Below are 25187 nucleotides of genomic sequence, written 5' to 3'. Positions count from 1 at the left end.
ACTCATCTATCCTGGGACAGGCTAAGCAAAGACACGCCAGAGAATTCCTAGAGGTCTGGCACTCCAACCACACCACCATAAAAACAAGCACATAGATCTAGATGCCATCTATCAACCCCTCAGAATACAAACAGGAAATGACATCACCACAAACCCCAGGAACGCCATCGTGGTGATAGATATAAATAGAAAGCGGGAGACAACAGCTTCGCTTCACTTGGAGGTCGCCACTGATGATGTTACCTAGCCAGGTAATGAAACGTCTGGATATCAAACCTACAGCTCAGCGAGCAAAACCTACACCCTAAACCTCAACCTGAGCTACAAACCTTCACAAACCTTGCGAGATAGACAGATTTTAATTAGTAATGGGTTGAGGGCTATGGAGAGGGGGCAGGAAAGTGGGCTTCAGGCTGAGATGAGATCATCTGATCATATTAAATGACAGAATAGACTCTGGGTACTTCAGTTACTCTGGTGAGGACCACAATTGGAGCACTGCACACAGTATTTGGCAGCACCTGTGGACAGGAATCAAAGTTAACATCTTGGGTGCAGTAACTCTTCCACAGAGCTGAACGGTCATCTGACATGAAGCCATTAACTGATTTCTTTCCACAGGTGCTACCAGACCTGAACTTTTCAGGCAATTCCTGTTTTTGTTTAGATTTTCAGCATCTACAATTTTGTTTTTTTTAAATACTGTATTAGCCTCGTTATTGAACAAAGGATGTTAATGTGATGGAAACAGTTCAGGGAAGGTTTATCAGACTAATTCCTCGAATGAGTGGGCTATCTAACGAGGAACAGTTTTACAGGCTTGGATCTGCTGGAGTTTAAAAGAGTAAACCTGCAAAAATCAGATATTTTGGAGACTGAACTGAAGAGTTTAATCATTTCAGCCTTAATGTTGCTCACCTGTACAAAACCCAAATGCATACACAATACACAACAAAGTCAGAGGCAGCTGTGACATATAAAAGATTTATTGTTTTGGAAGTGCATACAATTTCTGCCACTTTGCAGTCACACCATCCCTGCTGAATCAGATCCTGTATTCAGTGTTAATGGCCAGGGGAAGCAACAGCATAACATTAATGAATAGGGGGAAGAGAAGTAGCTGAAAGATGGAAAAATTTCTTAATCATGAGTCTGCTTAGGCACCACAAAAACGACAGGAGTTAACTGCAAGCAAAGCTCTGCTGGGAACCAGCTCCCATAATCAGAAGAAGAAGAAATTATTCCTGGTTTGCCCTCCACAGGGCTCCCTCTGACCCCATGCTGGAGATCTGCGAGTATCAGCTTCAGGCTTATCGGCCCAAAGATTTATTATCGGGCTGAAAATGTCTTCCCCCTGTGGGCAGAAGACAACAATCAGAAACAATTCAAGATAACAGCTCCTTCCACACACAACCTCCAGCCCTCCCCAGTTTAGTTCACTTATCCCTCACCAGTCTGGTTTTATTATTTTTAAATTTTTTTTGAGCGTCCTTACACACACACACACTGCTCCAGCTCCCTCAGAGCCAGCTCTCAGAGTGAACAGAACCTCTGACACTCCTGTTTATTTTCCTCCCCATTTTTACCACCCACACTACCGCCTAACTGCAGTAGTGCTTATTTTTTCCCCAGCACCCACGTTGTGTGTGTGTGCAGACCAGTCTGGTTTTACCCATGGTTCTCCCTTGTCTCCAAGCTGCACAGGGTGTCAGTGCTGTATGGGAGGTCAGACTAATGGTCGCTTCAAGGAGTTTTGTCATTGTGCTGCACACTGAGAACAAACTGCTGGTGAAAACACTGCAATTCGGCCTTTCACTGTCATCATCCCTCCGGCACGTCCTCACAGCACAATCCAGACAGCTGGCAGCCAGTTCCCAACACATCCCAGTATTCCAATAACCGGAGGCATAGAAAACACGGTGTAACTGAGGAAGTAAACGAACATGGTACTCTGCGAGGTTTGGTGGGTTCAATAAGGTCCTTCTCAGAAGGAAGTTCCCTGGAGTGAGCATGGGGAGACTGCTCACTGGGTTCGGGAATGGAGCACCTGCCCACATTATGGAAAGTGAACACATTGGAGGGCATCACCAAGCTCAGCAGAGATGTTTTACCAATCCTTGGAATGCCTTGAGAGAAAAGACTGGACAGACTGGGTCTGTATCCTCTGGAGTTTCGAAGAGTTAGAGGTGACTGAATTGAAACATGTAAGTTCCCGGGAGGACTTGACTGGGTGGATGTGAAAAGGATGGTTCCTCTGGTGGGAGAATCTACGACTAGGGGCGACTGTTTAACGTAGAGGGTTGACCATTTAAAACAGAGATAAACTTGGGAATATGGAACACTTGGACCATAGCACTTGATCCATTTGTCTGGCTGGGGCTGTAGTAACCTTAATTCAACAGGCATTTTTAAATAACTGTATAATATCCTCGCTTACTCCTTCTGCCTTACACAGCAACTACAAAGTCAGAAAACCTCAAGCTTTTCTACACCAACATTGAGAAACCAACCAGAGGTTTAACTTCAGTTTCAGCCAATGGACTGAAGCACTGAACTTTGAGCATTCTCCACCTGAGGGGAAGTGAGGACATTGTGGTAATGTCATCAGGCTGGTAACCCAGGGCTTCAATGTGCTGAGGACACAGGTTCAAATGTGACCATGGCTGATTGTGAAATTAGAATCCAGTAATAAATCTGCAAGAAAAATCTAGCCTCAGTGACGCGTAATCACTGTCCATTGTTGTAATCATCGTCTGGTTCAGGAATGCAATTTGGCAAATTTCCATGGTCTAGCCTACAAGTGACTCCATTAAAAGGGTGAAGATTAGAGAGATGCTGGAAAAGCACAGCAGGTCAGGCAGCATCTGAACATAGAAAATAGAACATTACAGCGCAGTACTGGCCCTTCGGCCCTCGATGTTGCGCCGACCTGTCATACCAACCTGAAGCCCATCCAACCTACACTATTCCATGTACGTCCAATGTGTGGGTCATTCTATTTAACCACAGTTTGCTTGTTAATTCACTTTTGCTTCATGCTGATTTTGAAAATTTGTGTACAAGATCAATATTTTAAGCTATTTTAGTTTTCTAGAGAGTAAACTTTATATCTGAAGTCTTGTGTCATCAATCTCTATGCTTCAAAAAGATAGCAATTCAGATTCAATCTTCATTTACTGATTTATTGTCGCAATCCAGTCCAAAGTTTAGACCACCATCAAGTACAGTACATGGTTGAGTAGCTTAAGCCCCTCTCCTCCCCCCTCCCCTCTCACCCTCAACACGCAGCCCTCCACTCCAACCCCAACCTAACCATCAAACCGGCAGACAAGGGAGGCGCAGTGGTAGTTTGGCGCACCGATCTTTACACCATTGAAGCTAGACGCCAACTCGCGGACACCTCTTCCTACTGCCCTTTGACCATAACCCCAACTCACACCACCAAACCATCATCTCCCAGACCATCCATAACCTCATCACCTCAGGAGATCTCCCATCCACCGCCTCCAACCTCAGTCTCACAACCCCGCACCGCCCGTTTCTACCTCCTACCCAAAATCCACAAACCCGACCGCCCCGGCTGACCCATTGTCTCAGCCTGCTCCTGCCCCACCGAACTCATCTCTGCATACCTCAACACTGTCCTGTCCCCCTTAGTCCAAGAACTCCCCACCTACGTTCGGGAGACTACCCACACCCTCCACCTCCTCCAAAATTTTCACCTCCCTGGCCCCCAACGCCTTATCTTCACGATGGACATCCAGTCCCTATACACTTCCATCCCCCATCACGAAGGCCTCCAAGCCCTCCGCTTCTTCCTTTCCCGCCGCACCAACCAGTACCCTTCCACTGACACCCTCCTTCGACTGACTGAACTGGTCCTCACCCTGAATAACTTCTCCTTCCAATCCTCACTTCCTCCAAACCAAAGGAGTTGCCATGGGCACCCGCATGGGCCCCAGCTATGCCTGCCTCTTCGTTGGATATGTGGAACAGTCCAACTTCCGCAGCTACACTGACACCACCCCCCCATCTTTTCCTCCGCTACATCAATGACTGTATCCACGCTACCTCGTGCTCCCACGAGGAAGTCGAACAGTTCATCCACCCCAATCTCAAATTTACCTGGATCGTCTCAGACTCCTCCCTCCCCTTCCTAGACCTCTCCATTTCTATCTCGGGCAACCGACTCATTACGGACATTTACTACAAACTGACCGACTCCCACAGCTACCCAGATTACACCTCCTCCCACCCTGCCCCCTGTAAAAACGCCATCCCATATTCCCAATTCCTCTGCCTCCCCTGCATCTGCTCCCAAGGGGAGAAATTCCACTACCAAAGAACTCAAACGGCCTCCTCTTTCAAAGACCGCAATTTCCCCTCCGACGTGATTGACGACGCTCTCCACCGCATCTCCTCCACTTCCCGCACCTCCGCCCTTGAACCCCGCCCCTCCAATCGCCACCAGGACAGAACCCCACTGGTCCTCACCTTCCACCTTACCAACCTCCAGATACATCGTATCATCCTCTGTCATTTCTGCCACCTCCAGACAGACCCCACCACCAGGGATATATTTCCCTCTCCACCCCTATCAACATTCAGTAGAGACCACTCCCTCTGTGACTCTCTCGTCAGGTCCGCACCCACCACTAACCCAACCTCCACTCCTGGCACCTTCCCCTGCAACCACAAGTACTGCAAAACTTGCGCCCACACCTCCCCCCTTACTTCCCTCCAAGATCCCAAGGGATCCTTCTATATCCATCGCAAATTCACCTGCACCTCCACACACATCATTTACTGTATCCACTGCACCCGATGTGGTCTCCTCTGCATTGGGGAGACAGGCCGCCTACTTGCAGAACGTTTCAGGGAACACCTCTGGGACACCCGCACCAACCAACCCAATCGCCCCGTGGCTGAACACTTTAGCTCTCCCTCCCAATCCACCAATGACATGCAGGTCCTTGGCCTCCTCCATCGCCAGACCCTGGCCACACGACGCCTGGAGGAAGAGCGCCTCATCTTCCGCCTAGGAACCCTCCAACCACATGGGATGAATGTTGATTTCTCCAGCTTCCTCATTTCCCCTCCCCCCACCTTATCTCAACCCTCTGATTCAGCATCGCCCTCTTGACCTGCAATCTTCTTCCCGACCTCTCCGCCCCCACCCCCTCTCTGGCCTAACACCCTCACCCCCTTCCACCTATCGTATTCCCAGCGCCCGCCTCCCCACCTTTTATCTCAGCACGCTTGGCACACCAGCCTCATTCCTGAAGAAGGGCTTATGCCCGAAATGTCGATTCTCCTGCTCCTCGGATGCTGCCTGGCCTGCTGCGTTTTTCCAGCACCACATTTTTCAACTCTGGTACTCCAGCATCTGCAGCCCTCACTTTCTCCTGGCCTAAGCCAATAACTACCAGGGAAATTGGGCAAGTTGCTCAGGATCTTACTACCAATTCACAACATGGCAAAATGCTTAAATCACCAACTTTCCATGTATTACTTAAAATAGTGGACTGCGAATGGAAACAGTGCAGGAAAGAGGCTTGGCTTTCAATTAAACACTAGACCAGAAACCTAATATTAAGACAAGCAATCACCACTGTCTTAAACTTAACTAATATATTTGAACTCAATGTTTAAACAGTTATGTAATCTTGCAATGCGTTTAAATCATTTATAGATTGAAAATAATTGTGTTGAAAATGAGAAGTCAAGCAATGTGTTGACTCAAGTGAATGTCTGCTGACATTTACTGATTTGCAAAAGTTTAGGTTCTGCATTATCATAATGCACAGAGCAGGAAAAAAAATAAAATCGACATTTCGGGCATGAAGGGCTTTTGCCTGACGTGTTGATTTTTCCTGCTCCTCGGATGCTGCCTGATCTGCTGTGTTTTTCCAGGACCACTCTAACCTTCACACTGATCTCCAGTATCCACAAGAGAGTGGCTGACTCTTAATGGCACACATTATGAGGCATTAAGTGCTGGCCCAGCCAGTGATGCCCATATTCCACAAATTAAAAAAAGTTCACTTGGTTTTTTTCCCACCTCTCCCCAGATTTCCGACTCCTCTGATCACAGCTCCCTCCGCCTGGAACCAAACCCAAGGAGCCAATCTGCTCAGGTGTACCCACTACCCGGCTCTTAGCCAGTAGGGAGCAAAGTGGTACTTCGTTTCTTCCTCCATGAAAACTATACAATAGCACAACTGCTGCAAGATTCAGCAGAAAGCAAGGATCGAACCTGGACTGAAGACCTTGAAGCGTTAAACAGGGCTGTGATCTCTGGTTCTGTGTAGGCGGGGTGCTTTACTTTAACTACTAATTTCCATGAGGCTGGGTGAAGTCAGCTTGTGGTGAAACTACGCGAGCATATTGTAAATGGGACGTCTCCACTTGAGTAACGTGGTCAGTTGACCTCCCTGTATCACTCACGCGTATATCTATCAGAAGACCTGACAGTCCTGGATTGCACTGCACTGTCTGTCCACTCTCTAGGCACTGTAGCTACTGGACTATCCCCAAAAGCACTCTGCCGCATAAAGCCAGAGTAGAGTCTGCCATGGAAATACCTGAAGGAAGGGAGAAATACAAAAAAGCACAATAACGCAAAGCAACATGCTACAGGCAGAGCTACATGCAAAGCTTACGTATACTGACTGTCACTGAACAATATAGTTGGATCTAGTAGTGGCCCGTTTCACCCAGAGGTAGAATACTGGTAGGGGCAGGTCTGTCACAGTGTCGCACTGGGGTACAGTACAGTACTAGTGGGGTCAGATCTGTCACTGTGTAACACTGGGGTACAGTATGGTAGTGACGGGGACAGGTCTGTCACTAACACTGGGTACAGTATTGGGGTTAGATCTGTCACTGTTTCACAGGTACAGTACTGGTGGGGGCAGGTCTATCACTGTAACACTGGGGTACAGTATTGGGGTTAGATCTGTCACCAACACAGGGTACAGCATGGTAGTGATGGGGATAGGTCTGTCACTAATACTGGGGTACAGTATTGGGGTTAGATCTGTTACTGTTACACAGGTACAGTACTGGTGGGGGCAGGTCTCGCTGTCAAACACAGGTACAGGAATAGTGGGGTCAGGTTAGACTCCGAGGATAAATCAAATATCTCAGCATACTTGCTTTTATTGTAGATTGCCTGGTTTATTGGTTTTAATTTGCTAAAATGTAACATAGAAGTTCACTGGATAGTTGAAATGTGAAAAAGTGTAAAGCATTTTAAAGGCAATGCAGATACCGAGCAGAGGCGGATGACAATTCATTTGAACAGACTGGGGTATGCAAAACAGAATTCAAATTATACACAAAAATAATCCTTCATTATAAAAGTTTTCAGGCACAAACGTATGGGATGCAAAGCAGATGGAAAATTCTAAAATGTAGCAACAGGAGGGACAGCAAGGAACATACACCAGACGAGGAAACTGGTCGAGTCATATTACCCCTCTGGCCAACTCAGCACAGCCATAGCAGATAGGATCCTAACAGCTCAGTCTGTCTTTCAGCACATCAGGTACAATCATAACTTGATCGAGTTCTTAGTGAAGTCTTTTGCCACAGACTGAAGGCAATGGGCAGAGCGCCTCTCACACAGGCTTCCTGCCTGCTCCCATTGCACGATTTCCTGCATTCTGCTGGGTCATATGGGGCAGGACTAAAATAATATCTTATTCTGTAAGATTTACTTTGGAAACCTACTACAGATCACTATTCTACAGAAGAGTCATGTTGGACTCTAAACCATGAACCTGCTTTTTCCGTTTCTTGACAGATGCTAAGTTTCTCCAGCATTGCTTTTATTTCAGTTATGGTCAAAGCTGTTCTTCATCTTCAAACATTTCTAGCAGGGAATGGCTACTGAACAGAAACAAGATTCAGGGACCTTTGGAGATTTATTATCCCATTCCTCCCTCACCCGAGTAACTCTCAGACAGTCTCTAGTGCTCGGATTACCTGACTCCAACTGAGTAGGTCCAGAAACGAAAGCTCGAATTTTCCCAGCTCTTGCCCTGTGGCTGCATTCCTGTTTCTGTACCAGCAATTAAGCGGCTTAATTCCGACCCGCTCCCCTTCAAAGGGGACAAATTCCAATAATTCCCATTGAATTAAAAGTAGAAGAAATTCACCACAGGGTTCTGAATTCTTTCCCAGGTTTCAGTGGCATGTCATAAATCCAATTATCAATCATGGGAAAGTTATTCAATGCTGTTTGCAAAACACAAACTTTTTTCCCCTCGAAATTAAATGTGAGACATCAATATGCCACTTGAAGCACAAAACTGCAGTAGGACAGTTCGGTTGATGCTGCTCCTGTGCAAAGGCCTGCCTTTCAGATAACTCCTCCACAGGACACTGCTCCTCTCCCCCACCCTCCCTGCCGGCTCTGCTGCTTTCTACATACAAGACCTGTTTGGACCTCACTTGACAGCAGTGCGATCCTTGTAGAAGCGTGGTTTGCTCCGACAGCAGAGAGAAGCAGCTCAGGGACAGTGCACTGCTTTATGCTCATTTTCCCTGGCCCAGTGAACCAGACAGATGATAAGCAATAATTACTCAGCCCCACCCTCCTGCCTGGTACTCACGACATTGTCTTCATCTCCTTCTTCTCAGTTTCTGGCCGTGCACGGTTCAGCACTTTCAGGAAGTCCGAGGTCTTAGCCCTCATACGAGTGTGGATATAAGCCTACGAACAATAGAAAGATACTTGAGGTTCCCCCTCAAACCAGTCCAATGCAGAACCTCAGGAATATAGACTACTCACCAGGTTTTAGATGAGTAACTGATCCCCTGTATTATTGTCCATTGCAGGCTATTTTTGGGAGGGAGAGGTGGAGCAGCCTGCAGATGTGACAAAGGAAGTTGGCAGGTGTTGGCATAGCGATGTTGTCACTGGGCTAGTAACTCAAGGACTGAGGTTCAAATCCCTCTACAGCAGATGGTGGATGTTAAATTCAATGAAAATCTGGAATTGAAGGTCTAAACGATGACCATGAAGCCACTGTTAATCAATGCCCTTCCGAAAGGAAAACTGCTATCCTTACTTTCAATTCCAGATTTTTATTGAATTCAACTTCCACCATCTGCTGTGGTGAAGTATAAACCTTTATATTATCACTGGGTTAGTAACCCACAGATCATTATGCCAAGACCTCCCAACTTTCTTTGGGCTGGTCAGTTGTATCAAACTGCTAAACCAAAGTCTCAAAACAGGACTGAGACTGGGCAGGCCACCACACAATGACCTGGCCACCAAAAACAATGATCACAAATTCAGCTCTGTTCATGCTGCCAAATCTTTCCTACCAACATCTGGGGGCTAGCTTTATAACTGGGAAAGCTGGCTCTCAGCCTAGTTGAGCCACAGTCTGATACAGTCACACCAACAGTTCCTTATAAACCAACCATCACTTTCATCTTGGAGAACAAGGGCAGCAGATGCATGTGCTGCAAGTTCCCCTCCAAATCATCACTACCCTGACTTGGAAATACATTACTGTTCTTTCACTGTTGTTGGGTCAAAATCTTGGAATTCCCTTCCCAACAGCATTGTGGATCTATTTACAGCATGCGGACTATATAGTGGTTCAAAAAGCAGCTGACCACCACCTTCACCAGGAAGACTAGGCACGGGCAATATCAAGCCTCACCTCCTTATGGAATTTGGGCTTGTCCAACATTACTATCTGCTGGGATCAGAACGAGTCATAGTCGAGATAAATGTCGGATAAAAGCTCTTTCTGAACTGGTGACTGATGAAAGGGACAGTTGTCAAGATACTCTTCCTAAATAAGACAAGGTGACAGATAACAATGCTGCGCTTCGGTGTCTTGCAACTGGTTTAGGTTCATCATTCAGGTCAGCATGCTGAGAATAATCACTTGAAAATCTGATTGAAGATTTGTAGCTCGGGTATCCGTTGTTGTGGTTCTGCTCGCCGAGCTGGAAGTTTTTGCTGCAAACGTTTCGTTCCCTGGCTAGGGAACATCATCAGTGCTGTTGGAGCCTCGTGTGAAGCGCTGCTTTGATGTTTCTTCCGGTACTTATATTGGTTTGTTCTTGCCGCTTCCGGGTGTCAGTTTCAGCTGCAGTGATTTGTATGTGGGGTCCAGGTCGATGTGTCTGTTGATGGATGTTCTTGCCGTTTCCGGGTGTCAGTTTCAGCTGTAGTGGTTTGTATATGGTGTCCAGGTCAATGTGTCTGTTGATGGAGTTTGGGGATGAATGCCATGCTTCTAGGAATCCTCTGGCTGTTCTCTGTCTGGCTTGTCCTATGATAGTGGTGTTTTCCCAGTCAAATTCATGTTGCTGGTTGTCTGAGTGTACACTCAGACAACCAGCAACATGAATTTGACTGGGAAAACACCACTATCATAGGACAAGCCAGACAGAGAACAGCCAGAGGATTCCTAGAAGCATGGCATTCATCCCCAAACTCCATCAACAGACACATCGACCTGGACCTCACATACAAATCACTGCAGCTGAAACTGACACCCGGAAGCGGCAAGAACAAACCAATATAAATACCGGAAGAAACATCAAAGCAGCGCTTCACACGAGGCTCCAACAGCACTGATGATGTTCCCTAGCCAGGGAACGAAACGTTTGCAGCAAAAACTTCCAGCTCGGCGAGCAGAACCACACCAATAATCACTTGAGTGTGACACCAGCACACTGTTATATCAATGCTTCATACTTCAGGATTGGAGGTGAATTAACTTATTTCAAGTTTTGTGGAAATCCCTGGGTGGTGATTTCTTTTTGGAAAAAAATTGAAAGGTTAATGTGGGCATTGAAGGTATTGTTTCAAAATCAAGACTTCCCAAGAAGGAAGTTATAACTGCTTGTCTAGTGTAGACAACAGCTGGGCCTGTTTGAACAGGGGATGGACGAAGTGTGCTCTGGGGAACAGGGCACCATCTTGTTCAGCACTGGGTGAAACCCAGAGTGATTGAAAAAACATGTCAATATTATAATCACCACCAAGACCCCAGAAACAACAATGTGATTAGTGGCTTACTCTTGCACATTTAATCACTTCTAAACATTCTATGCTTTAACATTTTACCTTGAGGAATAGTCCTAATGGCCAGGATTTTTTTTTTAATATAAGAAGTGACTCTAATGTCAGATTACTCCTTCAGCCTTGATCTTAACAGTATAATTTAACACTTCCCCAAAATACACAAATGCAAAATAACATGATCAGAGCATTTTATAGAATCACAGCACAAGAGACCACAGCCTCAAAAGCAGAAATTACAGTTATACTGGACTCAAAACATTAACTTTGCTCTTCTCTCCACAGATGCTGCCAGATCTGCCGAGTTTCTCCAATACTTTTGTTTTTATTTCAGATCTCTAGCACCTGCAGTATTTTATTATAACAGTTCTGTAAAAAAACGTAATCCAGCTAGTCCCAGTGCTCAACTTGACCGCACACAACTGACAGCATCCCCGTGGGTCTTGTATAGGGAAGCAGCACTGGTTATAGCTGAAATGGATCATCAATACAAGCAAAACATCTCCTCTCCCATCTGTACAGACTCTGTTTATTCCCACTGTTGAAACACTGGATACTGATGCTCTATTTGTCTCCTCACCTTGGAACACTTGATGTGGTAGTGCAGATAGTCCCTGAAGGTGTGGATCAGGTTGATGGTATTGTCACGGGTGTTAGGACTGGTGTGTCGAGGGAACAGCACTGGCAAAATAGAAATAAAACTGGTCAGCAGAATTGAGACAACATAGAGGACAACTCCCAGTCGTAGACCTCTCCACCACACCCTTTAAATGAGATAGCCCAGATTCCCAAAGGGAGCAGAATTAAAAAGCTCGAGAAATTGCATAAAGCAATTACGGGATTTCTGATATGTACCAGGCTAGCAAATGCATATTATGATCTGGCTAGTGCCTAATAACAGATAAATTCACAAGTTCATACAGCACAGAAAAGCCCCTTCAGCACACTGAGTCTGCACTGACAATAACTACCACAAAAGAGCATTAATCACAATCTCCTGCACTTGTCACATATCCTTGAATGTCGTGATAGTTCAAGTACTGATCCAAATATTTTTTTAAAGTTTGTAAGGTTTCTAGCCTCCATTACCTTCCCAGACAGTCCATTCCAGATTCCCACCACTTGCTGAATGAAAATGGTTTTTCCAAATCCTCTCTGAATCTCATGGTCCTTAGCATAAAACTCTGTCCTCTCAGGATTGACCCTTCAGCCAAGGGGAACAGCTACTCTCTATTCACCCTGTCCACCCTCAATTTTATACACCTCAAATCATGTCCCCCTCAGTCTTCTCTGCTCTGAAGAAAACACCACAAGCTGATCTCGTCTCCTCTTATAGCTCCATTTGTCCATCCCAGGCAACATCCTGATGAACCTCCTCAATACTTCCTCTAGTGCTATCACATCCATCTGGCAGTGTCTAGAACTACACACAGTACTCCAGCTGTGGCCTCTCCAACACACTATATAATTCCAACATTAAATCCTTGCCCTTACATTCTGTGCCATGACTGATGAAAGCAATTGCCCCACATGCCTTAACTATCGCATTCACATGCTCTGCCAACTTCAGGGATTTGTGAATAATTACCCCAAGATCCCTCTGTTTCTCGAAGCTACCCAGTTTCCTGCCATTCATTAAATACCTCTTCATCATGTTTCTTCTTCCAAAGTACATCACCTCACACTTATCAGGGTTAGAACACAGAACATAGAAAAGTACAGCATAGAACAGGCCCTTTGGCCCACGATGTTGTGCCGAGGTTTAATCCTAATGTAAAATATAACAACAACCTACACAGCCCTCAATTCACTGCTATCCATGTGTATGTCCAGCAGTCGCTAACATGTCCCTACTGACTCTGCTTCCACCACCACCGCTGGCAACGCAGTCCATACATTCACAACTCTCTACGTAAAGAACCTACCTCTGATGTCTCCTTTATACCTTCCTCCTAATATCTTTAAACCATGACCCCTCGTACCAGTCAGTCCTGCCCTGGGGAAAAGTCTCTGGCTATTGACTCTATCCATTCCGCTCATCATCTTGTATACCATTTGCCAATGGTTTGACCATCTGAACAATCTATATCTTCCTGTAACCATCTTCCTTGCTATAAACGATACTAATCTGCAAATTTGTTTAACATTCTACCCACATTTCCATCTAAATCATTTAGATTTAACAATAAGGGTCCTAGTACTGATCCTAGTGGTACACTGCTGGACACCAGCCTCCAGTCACTCAAACAGCCTTGTACCACTACCCTTTGTGTCCTATTAAGCCACTTCCTGATCCATCTCATCAAGTTTCCCTCAAATCTATGTTCTTTAACATTCTCAGTCTCCCACATGGGACCGTGCCAAAGGTTTTGCTAAAATACATATAAACTACATCAATTGGACTTCCCTCATCCACACACGATCACATTTTTAAAAAATTCTAACAAATTGTATGACTATGTTAGGCATGACCTCCCTCGGAAAGCCATGCTGACTATCCCTAATTAACCCATGTCTTTCCAAGTGGGTATTTGCTCCTTTAAAGTAGTGAGCAAGTGTGAGATTCTAGTTTCTTATGGAGAATAAAATCAAGATTTCACAGATTTGAAAAAATGATAATAAACTTTACTACATAAGGTTAGAACAGTAATACTTTGCAGATTGTACATACTTCTCATTAATTGAGAATGTTAAAATATAAGTTGTAAATATGAAGGAACAGAAAATGTGGCCCAACACCTACTTGTTTCAAAGAGGATAAAGTGTAAAAGTAGGGAGGTTTTCCTTAGACATTGTGTGGCACTAGACAGACTACAGCTGGAATACTGTGAAGAGTTTTGGACCCCTTATCCAAGGAAAGGTTGACATTGGAGGCAGTCCAGAGAAAGTTTACACAGCTGATACCAGACACACAGGGACTGTGTCATGAGGGGTTGGTTAGGTCGGGCTTGTATCCATTGGAATATAGAATTTAAAAAGCAATCTTATTGAAACTTACAAGATTCTTAGGGGACTTGACGGGATAGATACAAAACAGTCACTTTCTCTTATGGGAGGGCTGTTGAGGCTGGATTACTAAATATATTCAAGGCTGAGATAGATGGATTTTTAAGCAGAAAGTAATTAAGGGCTATGGGAATAAAGCAGCAAAGTGGAGTTGAGAATTTCCAGATTGGACATTATCTCATTGAATGAGAGACCTCTCCTGTATCTTATGATCTCACATTTAACATTCGTAAAGTCCCATGAGAGGGAACAAGCTGGATAGAGATTTGGGATGGAGAGAGAGGGTGGCATCAGGGATACTCCGACATGTAGCTCCACAGGAGGCACTAAATACCAAGGGCTCTACATGGCTCATTTCAAAAGTGAAAGGGGAGGTAAAGGGTATGTACCATTCTGCTCAAGCCCATTAGTAAGTTTTAATGTTAGATGGAACTGCTAACTGAGAACACGAGCAATTCAGCAGATCAAACTGTAATACTTCGACACGTTAACTATGCAGGGCTTTACCTGTCCTCGGTTTATTTGATGGGGACAGTGTAATGGAAGTTTTACTCTAAGTCTGCACTGTCACTGACCTGGGAAAGTTTGATAGGAACAATGTAGGGTGGCATTTATTCTGTATCTAATCCTGTGCTTTTCACCTGTCTTACAAATGTTTGATGGAGACTGTGCAGAGGAAGCTTTACTCTGTCTAAAGCCATGCTGTCCCTGCCCTGGGAACAGCATAGAGCAAGGCTTACTCTATCTACACCTGTGTGTACATATTCTGAGTGTGTTTGATAGTGTGTACGGACCATTACTTTATATTTAACCCTGTGCTGGATTGGTCCTGAAAGTGTTTAATGTGTAGAGGGACCTTTATTCAGGTTACCATCCTTTATGCTCCATTAACACCATGAAGGCCCTTCATAAATTCTTGGTTAAAGTTACTGTTCTGCTCCCTAATCAGCTGGGAACATGACTCAATATCTCTGCTCACAAGGAAACCTAACAATGGGTGATGTGACTGCTGCTGCTGAGGGATTCCTGCCTGACAGAAAGCCAAAGCTGGGGAGCCCTGAAAAAGAAATTGTTAAAAAAAACCCTACATTTTAATTACATTTTGTATTCAATAATTGCTTATAATCTTAGATTGACATTTTCAATTGCTGCATAAAACGTCAAGGTCGAACCTTCTCAAGCTGACCGTGGCAGATTCTCAATCTCCGTTCACGCCATGGATTAATTCGTAAACTGGCGGTGAGGAGAGAACTTACCGAAAGTGATGTAGCCAATGTTGTCACCCACTGCTGCGTCAGTATCCTTCAGCTCCAGAGGAGGCTCTCGGTGACTGAACAACACCTGCGGAGCTGTGTGACTGGCTCTCCGACCCTCTTTGAACTCCTGAGGTAATCGTAGAAATGGAAAAATATATCAGCAATGCTTACAACATGGCTGTATCCTGGGCTCTATACTCTTCAACTGACTGGCACAAGGGTAGTTGTAGTTATCCTAAAATCTTTCACCAGCTGAACAGAATATATGATTTTCCCATCGAGATTTGAAAATGATTCTGTTCATTTAAAACACATGCCTCTGACTCGAGGGGGTCACCACACAGGGCACCCAGGCCAGGGTTGGAGACCAGTCATTGAAACTCTATTCTCCAGGAGTTGGACCGTTTCCCTGGCACTACAAGCCCCAGCTAACGGAAGGTTATTTAGTCCCGACATGCTACAGTACCACACCCACTCTACTCAGACTGTTCTACATGTACAGTCCTCTCACACCACCACCCACAACCAGAGCAAACCATCTACCACCCCAAATCCATGCTCCTTCCCCAATGTGTTACAGCGACATTGCTGTAACCACCTGTAAATGTGCAACAACAGATCAGTAAAGCACAGGGACAACAGAGGGATCTGCTGAAATGACACCAGCATTAACCCTCCCATCCTGGCCCGGGTTAAAAAAGAAAAAACCTGCGTGCACTGCCCCTGACACTGGCCTATTTCCAGTTTGACACTCAGTTGTTTGAAGAGTTTAAATTACAGTCAGCTAACACACAAATAAAGGGAGACAAAAGAGACAACATTTCATAAGTAAACAAAATGCAGCTTTGATCACAAAGACTTGAATCAAAGGGAGAGTTCATAACAAAGCCTCCCTGATGAGTCTTGGTCACATCTGCAGGGAACATTGTTAGGACATTTTGAGCGGATGCTGTGAGGAACAGAGCATGCAGTGAGGGGCAGGGATACAACCCAGTGGCCAAGGGAAAACTGTCACGACCCACTCCTCCTACCTGCATGAAGACCTTCCCAATCACAACATCATCATCATCCTTGAATACTGTGCTGAAGACAACGGTCACTCGATCCTTTTTTGCCTCCACGTACCTGGAAGACAGCAGGGTCACAGCTCAATCACAGGATCAACTTCCCACAGAATTGAATTATATACAAATGCAACCAGATACAGGAATGGTCCAGGTGATTATACTGTCCGATGACAGAGGAGCAGCTGGGTTTGGCTGGGGAAGGAGTACTGTCGGAGATATTATAACTTTGAGCACAGAATCGGAGAGACACTGGGCCACCATGAAAAGTCTCCAACAACAATCACACGTGACCCTATAATCTTGCAGGTCAAAAGTCCCAGGATCTGCTCAGATCCAATTTGCCAGAAATCCTATACCCTTAACTTGCATGAGTTTGCAATGAAGCATAATTTTCTAAATGTTAAAATGTTATTGTTATTACTGAGACTTGGTTGAGGGAAAGGAATGAATGGCAACGAGACAGCCCAGGATATTGATGCTTCAGGTGGGATAGAGAGGGAGGCAAAAGGGGTGGAGAAGTTGCATTACTGGTCAGAGAGAATATCACAGCTGTGACGAAGGAGGGCACTATGAAGGACTCTAGCAGTGAGGCATTATGGGTAGAGCTCAGGCATAGGAGGGGTGCGGTAACAATGCTGGGGCTGTATTACAGGCCTCCCAACAGTGAGTTTGAGACAGAAGTACTTAAAATGCATAAAGGTGGCTAAATCCCCCGGACCTGATCAGGTGTACCCTAGAACATAGAAAAATACAGCGCAGTACAGGCCCTTCGGCCTCAATGTTGCGCCGACCGAATCCTACCTAACCTACACTAGCCCAATAACTTCCAAATGCCTATCCAATGCCCGCTTAAATGACCATAAAGAGGGAGAGTCCACCACTGCTACTGGCAGGGCATTCCATGAACTCTCAACCCGCTGCGTAAAGAATCTACCCCTAACATCTGTCCTATACCTTCCACCCCTTAATTTAAAGCTGTGTCCCTTGTAACAGCTGACTCCATTAGCGGTAAAAGGTTCTCAGTGTCTACCCTATCTAAACCCCTAATCATCTTGTACACCTCTATCAAATCTCCCCTAAACCTTCTTTTCTCCAATGAGAACAGCCCCAAGTGCCTCAGTCTTTCCTCATACGATTTTCCTACCATACCAGGCAACATCCTGGTAAACCTCCTCTGCACTTGTTCCAATGCCTCCACATCCTTCCTATAGTATGGCGACCAAAACTGCACACAATACTCCAGATGAGGCCGCACCAGAGTCTTATACAACTGCAACATGACCTCAGGACTCCGGAACTCAATTCCTCTACCAATAAAGCCCAGTACACCATATGCCTTCCTCACAGCACTATTTACCTGGGTGGCAACTTTCAGAGATCTGTGTACATGGACACCAAGATCCCTCTGCTCATCTACACTACCAAGTAGCCTACCATTAGCCCAGTAATCCATCTTCTTGTTACTCCTACCAAAGTGAATGACTTCACACTTAGCTACATTGAATTCCATTTGCCACCTTTCTGCCCAGCTTTGCAACTTGTCTATATCCCGCTGTAACCTGCCACATCCTTCCTCACTATCCACAACTCCACCGACTTTTGTGTCATCCGTAAACTTACTCACCCAGCTTTCAAGCCCCTCCTCTAGATCATTTATAAAGATAACAAAAAGCAATGGTCCCAAAACAGATCCTTGAGGTACACCGCTAGTAACTGCACTCCAAGATGAACCTATACCATCAACTACTACCCTCTGTCTCCTTCCAGCCAGCCAATTTCTAATCCAAACCTCTAATGCACCCTCAATGCCATACCTCCGTAGTTTTTGCATTAGCCTACCATGGGGTACCTTATCGAACGCCTTACTAAAATCCATATACACAACATCTACTGCTTTACCCTCGTCCACCTCCTTAGTCACCTGCTCAAAGAACTCAATAAGGTTTGTGAGGCACGACCTGCCCTTCACAAAACCATGCTGACTATCCTTGATCACGTTATTCCTATCCAGATGTTCATAAATCTTATCCCTTACAATTCTCTCTAAGACTTTGCCCACCACAGAAGTCAGACTCACTGGCCTATAGTTACTCGGGCTATCCCTACTCCCCTTCTTGAACAAGGGGACCACATTCGCCATCCTCCAGTCTTCTGGTACTATTCCCGTTGACAATGACGGCATAAAAATCCAGGCCAATGGCTCTGCTATCTCCTCCCTAGCTTCCCAGAGGATCCTAGGATAAATGCCATCAGGCCCAGGAGACTTATCTATTTTCATCCTTTCCAGTATTCCCAAAACCTCTTCCCTACATACTTCAATGCCATCCATTCTAATCACTTGTGACTCAATATTCACACCAGCAACAGTGTCCTGTTCCTGAGTGAATACTGACGAAAAGTATTGATTTAGTGTCTCTCCAATCTCCTCCGCCTCCACGCACAACTTCCCACTACTATCCTTGACTGGACCGATACCTACCCTAGTCATCCTTTTAGTCCTGACATACCTATAGAAAGCCTTTGGATTTTCCCTAATCCTACCAGCTAAGGACTTTTCATGTCCCCTTCTCGCTGCTCTTAGCTCTCTCTTTAGATCCTTCCTGGCTACCTTATAACTCTCAATCGCCCCAACTGAACCTTCACGCCTCATCTTTACATAGGCCGCCTTCTTCCCTTTCACAAGGGATTCCAATTCCTTATTAAACCACGGCTCCCTCACAAGACCCTTTCCTCCCTGCCTGACAGGTACATACTTATCAAGGACACTCAGTAGCTGTTCCTTGAACAATCTCCACATATCATTAGTATTCTTCTCTTGAAGCCTGTTTTTCCAATCCACACATCCTAAGTCATGCCTCACCGCATCATAATTTCCCTGCCCCCAGCTATAACTCTTGCCCTGCAGTGCACACTTATCCCTCTCCATCACTAAAGTAAAAGTCACCGAGTTGTGGTCACTTGTCCCCGAAGTGCTCACCTACCTCCAAGTCTAACACCTGGCCTGGTTCATTACCTAGAACCAAATCCAGTATAGCCTCACCTCTTGTTGGCCTGTCTACATATTGTGTCAGGAAACCCTCCTGCACACATTGGACAAACACCAACCCATCTAACGACCTCGAGCTATAGCTTTCCCAGTCAATATCTGGGAAGTTAAAGTCCCCCATAACAACCACCCTGCTACTTTCACTCTTCTCCTGAATCATCCTTGCAATACTATCCTCTACTTCTCTCGGACTATTAGGAGGCCTGTAGAAAACACCTAACAGGGTGACCTCACCTTTCCTATTTCTAACCTCAGCCCAAACTACCTCAGATGGCAAGTCTTCCTCCATCGTCCTTTCCACCGCTGTAATACTATCTTTGACAAGTAATGCCACACCTCCCCCTCTTTTACCCCCATGTCCGACCCTACTAAAACATTTAAACCCTGGAACCTGCAACAGCCATTCTTGCCCCTGTTCTACCCACGTCTCTGTAATGGCCACAACATCGAAGTCCCAGGTACCAACCCACGCTGCAAGTTCACCTACCTTATTTCTTATACTTCTGGCATTGAAGTATACACACTTTAAGCCACCCTTCTTCGAGATTGCTGCCTTGTTCATAACCTCCCTATACTCAAGGTCCTGTACCCTAAAGCTACAGTCCAGGTTCCCATGCCCCGGCGGAGTTAGTTTAAACCCTCCCAAAGAGCACTAGCAAACTCTGTGGGAAGCTGGAGAAGTGATGGCTGGGCCCCTTGCTGAAGTATTTGTACTATCAATAGTCACAGGTGAGGTGCCAGAAAACTGGAGGTTGGCTAACGTGGTACCATTACTTAAGAAAGGTGGTGAGGACAAGCCAGGGAACTATAGACCAGTAAGCCTGGCCTCAGTGGTGGGCAAATTGCTGGAGGGAATCCTGAGGGACAGGATTTACACATATTTGGAAAGGCAAGGACTGATTAGAGATAGTCAACATGGCTTTGTGCGTGGAAAATCATGTCTCAAACTTGATTGAGTTTTTTTGAAGAAGTAACAAATAGGATTGACAAGAGCAGAGCAGTAGATGTGATTTATATGGATTTCAGTAAGGTGTTCGACAAAGTTCCCCATGGGAGAATGGTTAGCAAGGTTAGATCTTATGGAACACAAGGAGAACTAGCCATTTGGATACAGAACTGGTTCGATGGTGGAAGACAGAGGGTGGTGGTGGAGGGTTGTTTTTCAGACTGGAGCCCTGTGATCAGTGGAGTGCCACAAGGATCAGTGCTGGGTCCTCTACTTTTTGTCATTTACATAAATGATTTGAATATGAACATAGGAGGTATAGTTAGTAAATTTGCAGATGACACCAAAATTGGAAGTGTAGTGGACAGCGAAGGAGGTTACCTCAGATTACAACAGGATCTTGATCAGATATGTCAATGGGCTGAGGAGTTATGGAGTTTAATTTAGATATTAGATTAGACTAGACTGAGATATTAGATTACTTAGTGTGGAAACAGGCCCTTCGGCCCAACAGGTCCACACCGACCCGCCGAAGCGCAACCCAGCCAGACCCATTCCACTACATTTACCCCTTCACCTAACACTACGGGCAATTTTAGCATGGCCACTTCACCTAACCTGCACATCTTTGGACTGTGGGAGGAAACCAGAGCACCCAGAGGAAACCCTCAGACACGGGGAGAATGCGCAAACTCCACACAGTCAGTCAGTCGCCTGAGACAGGAATTGAACCCGGGTCTCTGGCGCTGTGAGGCAGCAGTGCTAACTGCTGTGCCACTGTGCTGCCCATAAATGGGAGGTGCTGCATTTTGGGAAAGCAAATCAGAGCAGGGCTTAGAACATAATGGCAAGGACCTGGGGGGGGGTGTTGCTGAACAAAGAGACCTTGGAGTGCTGGTTCATGGCTCCTTGAAAGTCGAGTTGCAGGTAGACAGGATAGTGAAGGCAGCATTTGGTATGCTGTCCTTTATTGGTCAGAGCAAAGTACAGGAGTTGGGAGGTTCATGTTGTGGCTGTACCAGGATGCTGGTTAGGCAACTTCTGGAATACTGCATGCAATTTTAGTCTCCGTCCTTTCGGAAGGATGTCGCAAAACTTGAAAGGGTTCAGAAAATATTTACATGGATGTTCCCAAGGTTGGAGGATTTGAGCTATAGGGAAAGGTTGAATTCACTGGGTCGAAGGCTGAGGGGTGACCTCAGAGGTTTATAAAATCTGAAGGGCATGGATAGGATAAACAGACAAGGTCTTATCCCTGGGGTGGGGAAGTCCAGAACTAGAGGGCATAGGTTTAGGGCAAGAGGGGAAAGATATAAAGGGGATCTAAGGGGCAACTCTTTCACGCAGAAGGTGGTGCGTGTATGGAATGAGCTGCCAGAGGAAGTGGTGGAGGCTGTTACGATTGCAACATTTAAGAGGCATTTGGATGGGTATATGAATAGGAAGAGTTTAGAGGAATATGGGCCAAGTGCTGGAAAATGAGACTAGATTATGTTGGGATATCTGGTCAGCATGGACTAGCTGGACCAAAGGGTCTGTTTCTGTGCTGCACATCTCAATGACTCTAGACACATGTAAAGGGGTTATGGAAAGATACAGGAGCAACAGGGTGGTGGTGATGGGAGTTTTTAATTTTCCTAACATTGACTGGGTTTCAGTGTTAGAGGTCTAAATAGAGCAGAATTTGTAAGCAGTATCCAGGAGGGTTTTATGGAACAGTAGGTAAATAATCCAACTCTGGAAGGGACCATACTCAACCTGGTGCTGGGGAATTAGGTGGTTGATGTTTCAGTAGGGGATTACTTTGGGAATAGTGATCACAATTCCATAAGTTTAGAATAATCATGGACAAAGACAAGAATGGTCCTAAAGGAAGAGTGCTAAACTGGGGGGGGAGGGGGGGGGGGGGGGGAGAAAGAGAAGGCCAACTATAGCAAAATTCAGCAGGAGCTGAGGAATGTCAATTGGCGGCAGCTGTTTGAAGGTAAATCCATATTCGATATGTGGAAGGCTTTTAAAGAGAGGTTGATTATCGCTCAGGAAAGAAATGTTCCCGTGAAAATGAGGGATAGAAATGGCAAGGTTAGGGAACCATGGATGACAGGTGAAATTGAGAGACTAGCTAAGAGGGAAAAAGATGTGTACGTAAGGTCAAGGTGACTGAAGACAAAGCTTTGGAAGAATATCAGGAATGTAGGACCAACCTCAAATGAGGAATGAGGAGGTCTAAAAGGGGTCATGAGATATCTTTAGCAAACAGGGTTAAGGAAAATCCAAAAGCCTTTTATTCAGATATAAGGAACAAGAGGGTAATGAGAAAGAGGGTTGGCCCACTCAAGGACGAAGGAGGAAAGTTATGCGTGGAGTCGGAGAAAAAAATGGGTGAGATTCTTAACGAGTACTTTGCAACGGTATTTACTGAGGAGAGGGACATGACGGATGTTGAGGTCAGGGATAGAGGTTTGATGACAGTAGGCCATGTCAGCATAAGGAGGGAGGAAGCGTTGGGTATTCTAAAAGGCATTAAGTTGGACAAGTCCCCAAGTCCGGATGGGATCTATCCCAAGTTGAGGGAAGTGAGAGAGGAAATAGCTGGGGCCTGAACAAATATCTTTGTAGCATTTTTGAACACGGGTGAGGTCCTGGAGGACTGGAGAATTGCTAATGTTGTCCCCTTGTTTAAGGAGGGTAGCAGGGATAATCCAGGTAATTATAGACAGGTGAGCCAGATGTCAGTCATGGGGAATCTGCTGGAGAAGATACTGAGGGACAGTATCTATTCTCATTTGGAAGAAAATGAGCTTATCAGTGATAGGCAGCATGGTTTTGTGCAGGGAAGGTCATGTCTTACCAACTTCATAGAATTCTTTGAGGACGTGACAAAGTTGATTGATGCAGGAAGGGCTGTAGATGTCATATACACGAACTTCAGTAAGGCATTTGATAAGGTTCCCATGGTAGGCTGATGGAGAAAGTGAAGTCACATGGGGTCCAGGATGTACTTGCTAGATGGATAGGAAACTGGCTTGTCAACAGGAGACAGTAGTAGTGGAAGTAAGCTTTATCAAAATGGAGAACTGTGACCAGCAGTATTCCATAGGGATCCATGCTGGGACCACTGCTGTTTGTGATACCATAAATGATCTGGAGGAAGGTATAGGTGGTCTGATTTGCAAGTTTGCAGATGACACTAAGATTAGTGGAGTAGCAGATAGTGAAGGGGACTGTCAGAGAATACAGTAGAATATAGATAGACTGGAGAGCTGGGCAGAGAAATGGCAGATGGACTTCAACCCAGGCAAATACAAATGCATTTTGGAAGATCCAATTCAAGAGTGAATGAGACAGTAAATAGAAAAGTCCTGGGGAAAATTGATGGTACAGAGTGGTCAAGGTGGCATATAGCATGCTTTCCTTTATCAGACAGGGTATTGAATACAAGAGTTGGCAGGTCATGCTACAATGGTATAGGACTTTGATTTGGCTACATTTAGAATACAGTGTACAGTTCTGGTTACCACATTACCAAAAGGACGTGGATGCTTTGGAGATGGTGCCGAGGAGGTTCACCAAGATGTTGCCTGAAGAGGAGACTGCCAGCTATGAAGAGAGGTTGAGCAAGTTAGGATTATTTTCATTAGAAAGATGAAGGCAAAGGGGGACCTGACTGAGGGGTATGGAAAAGGTGGATAAGCAAGCAGCTTCTTACACCCCCCGCCCCCTCCCCCCACCACCCTTAGATTGGATTCCAAAGTCACTACATTAGGTCACTAGCAGAAAGACTTCTTGTGCTCGATCTGAAAACCCAATAGAGTTTACAACGAGAAATTTACAGAAGGTGGTAAGAGCTTGAAGCAAGGGAGGTTACCAAAATTTCCAGTGACCGACAGGCAGACACTAAAATGAATCTTGCTAAAAGCAGAGACCACATCTGCTGGACACTCACATGGTCTCGTCATCACGGTAGTGGATCAGCGCGCGTTTCTCTCCTTCCTTGCCTTCCGCCTGAAAGTTGAAGTACTTCTCAAAAACAGAGGCGAAGCAATTTCTTTTCAGCATGCCAGCCTGGTGCACCAATTCATCTTTGTTGGCTGGAATATTTTCCAGATCAAACAGCAGAGATACATTGTACCCTGAAAAAGACAAAAGGTGGTCCTTAGTACGGCCCAAATTCAAGAGCTAAGATCATTCCATTCTGCAGCACTGGGTCAGATGCTGAAATAGTCCACCAGGGTCATGCCAGTATTTATACTGCAGTCCTCTCCCACTTCCTCACTGAGCCCCATTCCTCTATCCCACATGCTCCTTTCCAATTTCCCGTTAAAAGTAATTTCTCCATTCATCTGAACCACTCTGATAGTGATCTGCACATTGTCATCATCCTCTGCATGAGCTAAAGAGGGCCACCCTCCCATGATATCTACTTGGTATCATTGCTGCAAATTATTCTTTGGACTTTCCTCAGTGCCTCTTTTATATTACATAGAGACCGGAACAGTTGGCAGGACTCTATGTGAGGTCCAACCTAAGCAAATGTAGTATTAGCATCTCCCGTCTATCATGCTTTATTTGACCTTTCTTTCTGGTCTTAGTAGTAATTTCTAGACCCAGTTTCCCCATATGCCTCCATCATTTCAGATACTTCAGTTTCCAAAGTAAGTCTCTTTACTTTTTCTATTAGTCTTGGCATGAGAATTCCCTCGTCGCCTTGCTCCTGTGACAGCAGGACCCCACTGCCCCCTCTGTGACACTTGTGTCCCTCTCGCTGACCCGCTGTCCCAACTACAACCCCACCCCCCCCCCACCT

The 25187-nt window shown here is 45.5% G+C and overlaps 1 protein-coding gene and 1 non-coding gene across 2 annotated transcripts in view; both read right to left on the bottom strand.

The window, feature by feature from the left end:
• Positions 1-970: 970 nt before the first annotated feature.
• Positions 971-25187, bottom strand: part of arpc2 (actin related protein 2/3 complex, subunit 2) — a 43586-nt gene continuing 19369 nt past the window's right edge. Inside the window, exons 5-10 of the mRNA XM_060827780.1 lie at positions 24327-24513; positions 16353-16446; positions 15322-15448; positions 11640-11740; positions 8619-8719; positions 971-1354 (exon numbers count right to left, since the gene is read on the bottom strand). Of these exons, the coding sequence (XP_060683763.1) occupies positions 1330-1354; positions 8619-8719; positions 11640-11740; positions 15322-15448; positions 16353-16446; positions 24327-24513 (635 nt within the window). The 3' untranslated portion in view covers positions 971-1329. The remainder of the gene's footprint in view (positions 1355-8618; positions 8720-11639; positions 11741-15321; positions 15449-16352; positions 16447-24326; positions 24514-25187) is intronic.
• Positions 1720-1833, bottom strand: LOC132817750 (small nucleolar RNA SNORD89). The gene has a single exon (XR_009644917.1). It is a non-coding gene; the product is annotated as a small nucleolar RNA SNORD89 (small nucleolar RNA).

This window comes from Hemiscyllium ocellatum, chromosome 7 (genome assembly GCF_020745735.1).
Source record: "Hemiscyllium ocellatum isolate sHemOce1 chromosome 7, sHemOce1.pat.X.cur, whole genome shotgun sequence".
Lineage (NCBI taxonomy): Eukaryota > Metazoa > Chordata > Chondrichthyes > Orectolobiformes > Hemiscylliidae > Hemiscyllium > Hemiscyllium ocellatum.
The sequence above is the reverse complement of the archived record's forward strand: the minus strand, read 5'-3'. Positions and strand labels throughout refer to the sequence as shown.